Source organism: Populus alba, chromosome 1 (genome assembly GCF_005239225.2).
Source record: "Populus alba chromosome 1, ASM523922v2, whole genome shotgun sequence".
NCBI lineage: Eukaryota > Viridiplantae > Streptophyta > Magnoliopsida > Malpighiales > Salicaceae > Populus > Populus alba.
In genome coordinates this window covers 15,636,253-15,647,345 of record NC_133284.1, presented here as the reverse complement: position 1 = coordinate 15,647,345, position 11,093 = coordinate 15,636,253, and the positions used below count along the sequence as shown (strand labels likewise).

The 11,093-nt window shown below is 33.8% G+C and overlaps 2 protein-coding genes and 1 non-coding gene across 3 annotated transcripts; 1 reads left to right on the top strand and 2 right to left on the bottom strand.

Annotated features, from left to right (window-relative positions):
• Positions 1–1,292: 1,292 nt before the first annotated feature.
• On the top strand, positions 1,293–4,751 carry LOC118034841 (uncharacterized). Its single transcript, XM_073410102.1, is given in 7 exon segments — positions 1,293–1,549; positions 1,633–1,683; positions 1,771–1,836; positions 4,229–4,300; positions 4,394–4,509; positions 4,511–4,568; positions 4,570–4,751. Coding segments are annotated over 7 exon segments (483 nt in total). The 5' UTR covers positions 1,293–1,525; the 3' UTR covers positions 4,666–4,751.
• Positions 4,752–5,134: 383 nt separating this feature from the next.
• On the bottom strand, positions 5,135–5,216 carry TRNAS-GCU (transfer RNA serine (anticodon GCU)). The gene has a single exon. It is a non-coding gene; the product is annotated as a tRNA-Ser (tRNA).
• A 717-nt stretch (positions 5,217–5,933) lies between these two features.
• On the bottom strand, positions 5,934–8,565 carry LOC118034842 (subtilisin-like protease SBT1.4). Its single transcript, XM_035040265.2, has one exon. It carries the CDS (start codon positions 8,441–8,443, stop codon positions 6,125–6,127), a length of 2,319 nt encoding a protein of 772 aa, XP_034896156.1. The 5' UTR covers positions 8,444–8,565; the 3' UTR covers positions 5,934–6,124.
• Between the last annotated feature and the right edge of the window lie 2,528 nt (positions 8,566–11,093).

The window sequence follows — 11,093 nt, the reverse complement described above, 5'->3', positions numbered from 1 at the left end:
CATGTGGACTATTTTTATTTTTATTTTATATAAGATTAATTAAAGGTTATTATTTTCGGTTATGTTCGGTTTTTATCGAAACAAAAATAATTAAATTGATTTTTTTAAAAAAAATTAAAACGAAACCGAAACCGGTTTAAACCGACTAGTTCAGTTTGGTTTTTTTAAAAACAAAAACCATTTCAAACTAACTATTTCTGGTTTGGCATCGGTTTTTTTCGGTTTGGTTTTTTTGGGTTCAGGTTTATCAAACTGAAATCAAACCGATTGTTTTTTTTTTTTTAAATTATAATTACTTTAATTAATTTTTTTAAAATTTAATTGGTTAATCAATTTTTTTCATAGTTTATTTTTTTAATTTTTTTTTATTTTCTTGATTTTTTATTTTTTTATTTTTTTTATCACATTAATATTCTGTTGTCTATTCACCAAACAAGAAAGCAAGAAAACCAGGCATGCAAGCCTTGCCTACAAGTGCTAGGCTTGATTGTATTGGGTCAAACGTTGTATTGGGCTTGATTGCATGGGAAAGAGTGGCTTGATTGTATTGGGCTTGAATGTTTTTTTCCTTTATTATTATTACAATACACTATAAATAAAATAACAATGTTCAATTAAATATCATTATATTATATTATGTCATGGATTTCAAATAAGATTAAGCTTTTTATTGTTATATTAACAATTATTTTTTAATTATTATATATGAATCTAATAGATTTTTTTTTAAATGTGATTATAAATATTCAATGAAAATAAATTTTATTTTATTTTTTATAATCTTTTTTGCATAATTTTATATTTATTATTTTCCCCTTAATTTCATACAAAATGTTAGAGACATGATCTTTAATATTTTTTTTATTAAAGCTTGTATTTAATAAGATCATAATAAGTTTTTTATTTTAAAAAATAGCATTTCTAATAAAAACAAATTTGCATTAAAACAAAAAAATTGCACTAATAAAAAACAAAATCTGGATTAAAGAGATATATTTTTTACTTATTTCAAATTATTTAATATTCTTACGAGAAATTTTATTTCAATTGCCTATGCTTTTTATTAAAAAAAACATGCTATTAATAGAAACTCATGTTTTAATTAAAAAAAAAAAGGCATGAATAAAAAGAAAAATAATTCTACTAGTAAAATATATACTTTTCCGTGTCTTTTTTTTATAAATATTTAATTTGACCGGTTAAAAAAACTAAATAAAAATAATTTGACCAATTTTTCTAGTAAAAACATGTGACTCGGATAAATAATCAGTACCACGCTAGTAAAACAGAAAACCCCATGATAAATCCACCTGACACCTTCTCACGCTCCTTTTCTATTTTCTTCGTTCCTTCCCCAATTTCTCTCTTTTGCCTTCACAAGAGAAAAGAAAAGAATAAACCAAAAACTGTCTCTCGCTCTCTAGAACCCAAGCCCAGATGGACACGGACGTGACGATGGTTACGGCAGGCGAGGCAAGTTCGTCTTCCTCAAGGAAACCGAAGCGATTCGAAATCAAGAAGTGGAATGCTGTCGCACTTTGGGCTTGGGGTCTGTCTCTTTGATTATACCTACTTTCTTTATTTTAATTATTTTCTTCATGTTTTTGTGTTAATTATTTGATGGGTTTGCAGATATTGTTGTGGATAACTGCGCTATTTGTAGGAATCATATCATGGATCTTTGTATGTCTCTTGCTTTCTCTCTTTCAAGATTTCCAGGGTTTTCGTTTTTCTATTTATTTATTTATGTATGTATGTATTTTTGTGTAGGCATTGAGTGTCAAGCAAATCAAGCGAGTGCTACAAGCGAGGAGTGCACTGTTGCCTGGGGTATGTGTTCCTTCTTTCTTGAATTTAGGGTTTTCTCATGGACTGGTAATTTGTTTTCTCCTTCTTTGTTTTGAGTTTGGTTTCATGACTGCATGTGATGGTATACCTTTTTGTGACTTTATTATTTGCATTGAACACGGATTTAACGTGATGGGGGCTTTATAATTGTTGGTGACAGTGTTTGTTAGATTAATGTGGCAGAGTTTTTCGTGTTTGGTATGGTTTTAATTATTTTTGTGGTTCTCTTTGTATCTTCTTTGAAGAGATTTAGAAATCAAAGGGCGACTATGTCCAATACCTTCTAGGAGTTTGCTATGGCTGTGTTTGGATAGTTACCCGAAAGTCCCAAACCTAAGGATGTCTGCCGTTAGGTGTTGATGACTGCCATTATGTCTGTTTCAAGGATTTGGTCTTTTTGTGAGTTTGATGTTTGGTTGGAGAATTCATTCTCTTAACTACTAGACTTCAGTTGCAAGATATTTTCACCATGAATATCAAGCTACTGACTTGGAACATTCTCTTATGCTAATTATCCCAGTTGCTGCAGTTGTCTTAGGCCTTTCATTTTTTTTTTAGATTCTCCCTGGATATAGCATGCATTGATTGGTAGTCTGCTCTTGGGAATAGAGTTGTTAGTTTGAGCCCTCAAATTGTAAACCATGTTGGTTTATATCTAACTAAAATATAACCATTTATATTTTAGGTGTGTTAAATAAGGTAATTATATAGTATTAGTAGTACCTGACATGCCAACAATTACAACAATTATGCCCCTGTGACCGAATTTAGTTTTTGGTACATTCATAAGCAATTCCTTTGTGGGACTGTGTTCCACGTCTGGCATGCTCTTGCTATTTGATATTAACCCGATTGAGGTCACTGCCTTCAATTTCTTAGATGGCACTTTAGGAGAAAAGAGAAATCTCTTGGCCTTCATATTCTGCTTCTTTTTCCTTCTTCTTTTTTTTGTGGGCTGACACCAATTATAGCATGTATGAATTTGCAAAATTCATGGTATATTTTTTGGAAATCCACAAGAATGGTGGGGGTCAAAGGGAGATCTTGATTTTGTTTAATTTTAGCTCTCAAATATATGGGTTAGAAATGGTAGGTTAAGATGCTGGTTTTCTAGCCAACCCCTCTCTATTTACTATATATATATACCCATCAATCTTGCTGCATTTAAACCATGGTTCCTTTGGTAATTTCTTATCACATCTAGATTTGTTACATGCATACAAGCATGACACTTGATCAAGGGCTATTTGTTAGGGCTGAGCATTTTCGGTTCGGTCCGGTTTTGGACCAAAATAAACAACCAAACCGTTTTTTTTTTTAGTTTTTGAACCGAACCGAAAACCGGTTCAAACCGATTAATTTCGGTTCGGTTCGGTTTTTTCCCCTTCCAAACCGGTTCAAACCGAACTGCAATGCCAAGATGCCATCCGCTAAGAATCAACAACGTTGTTCTTGTTGTTACAACTTCTTGCAAAGGAAAAAATAATTGCAAAAAAACAGTATCAATTCTTAGCAATCTTCTGGACACTCTTCAGCTTCTAGACCCGAAATAATCCTTCTCTGGCAATCGAGGTGGGATCTGTTAAAAGCCATGACCCATGAAGGAGAATCAAGTAAATCAATGGAAGAATCATCAATCATTCATCTTGACATGGCAAGTTTGAGAGATGAGAGATGAGAGACAGAAAGCATGGAAGATTGGAAGAGAAAAAGACAAATTTTACTCAAATATTAAAAGGAAATATTAAAGCTTTACGCCTTTACCTGTAATCTTTACCTTTCCTTCATGTTGAGAGATGAGAGACAAAGAGAGCATTCAGGCTGTGAATGAAGGGACCCTTCAATGTGAAAGCATTCAAAGACTTAAAGAGGGGAGATGGCGGCTGTGTGCAAGGGAAAGAAATGATAAAAGTCTGCTAGGGTTGTTGGCAAATGGGAGGGAGGGGTGGCCCACGCTTGGTTTATTGCTTCTTCTTTTTTTTCATTTTTAAACCGAACCGGTTCGGTTCGGGTTGGCCAGTTCAGGCACACCAAAACCGGAAACCGAACCGGACCGGACATTTTCCTAAATATTTTAACTGGTTCGATTGGTTTTTTGTACCGGTTCGGTTTTTTTGGTTAATTTTTTTTTTAGTTTTCTTGGTTAAATCGGTTTTTTCATTTTTTTTGCTCACCCGTACTATTTGTATTGCTTGCTAACCATAACAAATTTCTATCTGTATTGGTTTATTCATGTTTCTGTTTGTGGATGTGAAGGTTCAATAGTCTTGCTTATGTGATCAATTTGGATATACTGCTTTAGTTTGTCCTGTAGGTTTGTGTTTTATTTGCTGTCAATTTGCTTAGATGTGCTAAGAGACTTGGTTTTTTTGCTACACAGTGTGTTGCAATCATGCCTTCCACTTCCACTGTATCAGCCGATGGCTCAAAACCCGCCAAGTGTGCCCTCTTGGTATGCTGTAGTGGATGCATAATATTTTTTTTATTTTTTTTAATTTCATCTATCAAACACCTCAGCACTTATTTGGCCATTTCACGCATGCAGATAATAGCGAGTGGGAGTTCCAGAAGTATGGCCACTAAAATTGATGGAGCGAGCAGAACAGCTGGATGGGCTTCTTTTAGGCCAGCACTTGGAAGTAAAAGAACCTGCAGACGGAGATGTCTCTAATTACTTGACATTATGTTAGATTATCACAAGTAACATATCGGAACAGTATTAATATTTGTATGCTGAAGTTTTTGCAGTTAGACCCAGTTTATGTTATGAGATGTTGTGCAGTTTGGTCTACTGTTTGTGTGCTCAAATTCATGTGACGATCAGATTTGTAGTTGTGCAGTCTCGGAGTGGAGATTTGTTTTCTCCAAATGCCAATACCCAATGTCAAATTGTTTTGGCTGCAGACTGGTTTTATATATAGGTCCTGTCTGACAACTCCTTGTTCATGGCCTTGCGAGTAGCAAAAAAAAAACAAATAATTGACCTGGTTAATTGTTAGTTTCTATGGCGTCGAAGCAGGTTCAAAGTGATCAATATGTGAATCACCTTGAGAAGCATTTAAGTAGATCAAATGGTCAAAAGTTAGTAGTGCTGGTTGACCAAGTGGTTCTTGTGAGAGATTTGCATGGCTTGTATTTTGCCTGCTGAATGCCAGCGGCGTTGTAAAGATGAGGTGCTCATAAACAATTACCAAATTCCAACCGTAGTAAAGATGAGGTGTTCATAAAATGCAGTATTAAGGCAGACGAATCAGCAAGACATGGAAAAAAAAAGGTAAAAATGATACGACGCCTGAGAGATTCGAACTCTCGCGGGGAAACCCCATGTACTTAGCAGGCACACGCCTTAACCACTCGGCCAAAGCGTCGTTGATGCAATCTACTTCTAGTTTACATTTATTATTACTTTCTCATTCACAAAGAGCCTTCTCGTTTCCATATCGTTAATCGTATGGTGCTAAAGCTCTATGTCCCACTTGAATTGGCTACCTACTCATTCAACCATTTTCGAGAAAAAGAAAGCTCGACTAGTTCCTGGTGCCTTTTTCTCTCTCTCTCTCATCACCAACATACTTGGTGATGTGCGTAATTTTCCCCGTAAGGTGTAGACAGACCATGGAGGTGCATTTGAATTATCAGTCTGTATCAAAGCAATGGATCTGAGCTTGTCATTCATCAAAATAAACAAATACATGAAGTCAAGCCAGTGGCTATGTGTTTGCGGGTGTATTTTTTCATCACCTAGTGACTTTGAATGCAGGCATTTTCCCACAACATCATGGATGGAGATGCCTGCGGGTATGAATGGTTGATAATCTTTCACAGCTTAAGAGGCATTTTGGTAGTGCGTAGAAAAATATTTTTTAAAAATTTTTTTAAAAAAAATTTTTTTAAATTAATATGTTTTTAATGTTTTCAAATTATTTAATATATTAATTTTAAAAATAACATATTTTTTTAAATGAAAAATATTTTAAAAAAATAATAATAATCACATTCCAAACCCACGCTGTACAAGTCGCTCCTCATTCACTCTCTTTTCTATCGCATAACCCATTACTGCTTAAAACTCTTGATCATTACAATTGCAGAATCAATTAAAGCATTATTTGATCTAATTCACTGTGGAAAGTATCGTTACGTTACATTCCACAATCTCCAGATTGAAATCTTGGTAAAATGAAAACTTAAATCATGATCACATAACTTGTACATGAGGCAGACGATGCCCCAAGTCTGAAACTATTCCAAATAACTTCTCTCCCGTGTCCAGTTCTTAAATGGAATCCCTGGATGATCCTTGACGCCACTTGACAGCAATTGGACCTCTTACTCCATGAATTCCATCGCTCCACTCGATTGATCCAAATGTTGATGGGATAATGGTAGGCCAATCCAAGCTAACACTGGAGAAGGTAATCTCATAGGACAAGGTCTTATTCTCTGCGCTGAACACAAGCTTACTTGGTGATACCTTGATGTCAACATTTGCCGGAGAATTCACTTTAACTTCGTAAACTGCATCAAGAGAACTCCCAACATTTTTCACCACTCTCTTGTAAGTAACCACATCACTAGTAGACTGGAAAACAACAGAGAATGATGGATAGTTGAGATTGCCTGGACTGCCCGCTTTTCCACTGCATATGTCCGAACTAGGAGGCTCTCTGACGAACACTGCAATTCGATTAGAATCATACCCGATTGCACAAAGGAATGAAATATAGTCACTTGTGTCCATATCATACACCAGTCCAGGATCAAGAGCTCTATTGGGATCAACATGACCAGCTCCATGAATGAAGGGTGTTGATTCTTCACCACTAGCAAGATCCTTGATATTCTTGCCAGAATTGTCTAAATTATAAGCAGTGGTCACTAAAGCTGATTTTATAGCAGCTGGGGACCAATCTGGGTATGCTTTTCGAAGCAAAGCAGCAATTCCACTAACATGAGGACAAGACATTGAGGTACCTGATATTATGTTGAACTCAACCCTTCTAGGATCAATTTCCAAATCTGTTGGTCCAACGAATCCAGTCCAACCAGCCAAGATGTTAACACCAGGAGCAATAACATCTGGCTTCAGAATCTCCGGTGTCAAATAATTTGGACCACGACTTGAAAAGGCAGCAACCTTAGGAGCTGCAGGTGAAGTACCAATTATTGTTCCACGGAACAGAATTGTTGCAGTAGGAGACTGCTCCGATTTGATATATTGTCTAATCTTATTGGCAGCAATTTCACCAACCTCAGTAGCCGGCAGAAGATGAGAATCAGCAATCAGCTCCTCACCACTATCTGCTGTGTTTGCCAAGATCATTCCAAGCCCACCAGCAAGCTTCACTGCAGCTCCTTTCTCCACTCTTGCATTCCCTCCGCGATCGCATACCACAATCTTCCCTTGAACTTTTGATGGACTTATACTCCCCATATAGCAATACCTGCTCCCAACGTCACCAGCATACACCAAAGGAAGCTTGTAATCAACAAGTGGGTCACCAGAGTAGAGTGAGACCCCACTAAAAACCCATCCATTGCCCAGGACTACATCGGCCGGAAACTCTCTATCAATTGTTGAAGCACCAACAGTAAGAATCCATGGAGCAATATTAACAGCAGTATAGGGACCTGGTCCTGCATTCCCAGCAGAGCAAGACACAACAATTCCATGTTGTGATGCACTGAAAGCCCCAATCGCAATCGAATCATGATCATATTGAGGAGCATGACCAGTAGCACCAACAGATAAAGAAATCACATGGACTCCATCATAGATAGCCTGATCCATCGCAGCAAGAATATCAGAGTCAGAACAACCTGAACTCCAACAAATCTTGTAAGCAGCAATTCTGGCTTTTGAGGCCATACCACGAGCTTCTCCTGTTGCATACTGGAAAAGGCTCGCGTTATGAGCTAAAGATCCAGCTGCAGTTGTTGATGTGTGCGTGCCATGACCTTCAGTATCTCTTGGAGATGCAGATTCTTTTGATTCATCAATAGGCCTCCCTTTATGAGTTATATAGCCTTTATGAAAAGCTCTGGCGCCAATAAGTTTCTTGTTGCAAGAAGAGGCTGGAAAGTCAGGTCCTGTCTCGCAGATCCCTTTCCAATTGGCAGGAACATCAGACAGACCGGAATCCGATAAACTCTTATGTTCAGGCCATATTCCAGTGTCAAGAACTCCAATAATCACACCATCACCATAACCAGAATTTTTCCAAAGGCGAGAACCTTCTGATAGGCCTAAGAAAGTAGGGGTGTGCGTGGTGTGAAGTTGGCGAATTTGATCAGGAATGACTGAAAGAATGCCCGGCACAAGGCGGAGCTTTGCCAGTTGGGTGGGTGTGAGTTGGACTGAGAAGCCGTGGATGGCATGGTTGTAGTTGTAGAGGATCTTGGCAGGTTGAGGTGAACGAGGGAGGGATTGAATGATAGAGGTGTACCAATCATGGTGAGAAGCGAAAAGGGAGGGCTTGTGGGATTTCGAGACGTGGATGATGAAGGCTTGTGTATGATCCGATGATGATGATGATGGTTGATTCAAGAGGAAGAGGAGGAGGAAGTGAAGGAAGGAGACCGGGGAAATGGCCATGAAGTTTTTTTCTGATCCCTGGGAAATCGTCGGAGGAGGAGGAGTGGTGGTTGGAGATTATGGTCTTTTTATTGGGAAAAGGAGCGTAGGGAGCGAAAGAGACTTCAATTGGGACCACATGTGTTCCATCCAGCCAATGGCAAAGTTTAGTTGATATTTTTATTATAGAAATGTTTCATCTGAATCATTATTGCATTCGCGGGTATGTTCAAAATTTCAAATACAATATATATTGTTTTCAAGTGGTAACCAATTATTTGAGTTTCTTTTGTAATGGAAATGACAATGTATAGGATTTATGTTTTTTTTCTTCTGGTTTAATATTATTTTTAAAAAAATTTAAAATTTATTTTTATATATATTTATATTATTTTAATATGTAATATTAAAAAAAATTAAAATAAAATTACAAATAATTTCGTGATATGTACAAAACTAATCGAGATTTACACATTTAGAAATATACTAAATCAAAATAATATTACATGGATATATTGCCATAAATTAATATAGGTTATGTTCCAACAAATTCTTTTTTTTGTAAAAAAATATTTTTTTATATTTTGATTATTTTGATGTACTAATCTTCAAAAATAATTTTTAAAAAATAAAAAATATATATTATTTTAATATATTTTAACACAAAAAATATTTTAAAAACTAAGCATAAACGGGCTTCTAAACAAGCCAATAATAAAAAAAAAAAAATTGAAACTTCAACGCTTTTTTTCCGTGCTAATATTTCTCATAACTTTTGATTTTGACTTTAAAAGTATCTCTCTCAAGTTTTCATCTAATTTATTTAGTTTCTTAATGAAAGTCTTGAAGTTATGTCTTTAATGGTAATTATATTTCAAATAATACATCACATCATTTCATTATGAAACAATTGATCGCTTTTACTTTCAAGTTTCAACACAACACTCAAAGCACAAAATAATAATTACAATAGAGCACAATGGAAGCCAAACAATCAATGTATCCAAAATAATATATTTAATAAAAAAGATAATTTGTTTTACTACTCTCTTTTTTTAAATCCACACCTTAGATGATAACATGTATTAAAATTTCCCAATGCAAAACAAAATTTTTCAAGAATTTGGATAGAGATTGCCTATTCTACTATTGTTTCTTGAAAAAACAATTCCTAAAAAAATTTAAAAATTTTCAACACTAGTTATAGCTTGTCAACTCAACATGGATGAGTTGGAAAACCCACAGTAACTCAAAAAGAATTAAATATTTTACTAATTTAATAATATATAAACAAATAATATTATTTAAAGGTTATATCTTCATGGACAAAATGGGGAAAGCATTTATGTTATGTGGTATTTGAGTATAAGATATTGTGTAAGTCTAGAATATCATTATTAATAAATACTAGAATTTCAAGTTAATTCAAATATAATAAAAGAATATGTGGATATTTTTTTCAACTATCATGATTTTTTAACTAAAAAATATTCAAAAAAAAAATTGTTTTTTTTCCTTTCAATTTTAATGTTTTTTATTTATATTATCTTGGAGGCTAATTTGTTTTACCAAGAACAAATAAAAATTTTATTTTTTATATATAAATAAATCATGAAAATATAATTTATTTATATAAAATATAAAATGAAAACAATTATAGATAAATTAAACAAATCTCTTAGAAAGATTATCAAATTAAAAAATAATTTAAAAAATAAATAGTAATTAAAAGTGTTCCCTGTAAAATTAAGAGAATTAGAGGCTATGGTATTATTTATTTTTTTAAGCAGAATCATAAAAAATAAATAAATAAAAAAGGAATGTTTTCATTATTATCTTGTGATGCATTAAAAAAGTGTGAGAATAATACATTGAAATTTTTTTGATGTTTTCAATGTAATTATGTCAAAAAAAAAAAAAATGCAGAGAAAAGCTAAAAAAAAAGTGGTGGATAATTTTATTAAGGAACTATCATATTAATATTAAAAATCATAATTTTTAAATATAATTTTTTTTTTAACTCAAATCTTTAAAAGAAAAATTAGGCTAAAGAAAAGAGGTTAATAAGTTGGGCTTGAGTGGCCCAATGCCTGACCCATTGATAGAAAAGGGTCTCGTGCCAGGCCTGCAAAGCTAGGACAGTGTGCCCAGATTCTTTTCATTTTTTTTTATGTGACTAAAAGCACTCATGTCATCCATTCTTTTTCACTTAAAAAAATTTAATGCTAATGAGGTGTTGTTCGCTTACCTAATTTATAGCGGCTGGGGAGAGTAATTAAAATTAGGCTAGGGTTTTTTGGATCACAAAATTAAAATTTTCAACATATTTTTATTTAAAAATATATAATAAACATCTTTGTAACATTTATAAACCAATTTATCAATTCTTAATAGCTAGAAATTTGTCTAATAATATATAACTAAATTGGATAAAAAGATCTTTTCCAAGGTCCATCTATGTTTCTAGCAAGTTAAAGGTCAAAAAAACATATTTGCTTTTAAAAAAAAGGATCCTAAATATAAAAAATTTTATTTTAAAGCTAGAATGTGACTAACCAAAAACTTTTTCTCTCCTCTTTTTTTTTTTTCAAAAAAAAAATCTTTCTCTTCTCTTTCAAACTTCAAGATTGAAAAAATAAAAAATAAATATTTGGATAAAAATAAAAATCAT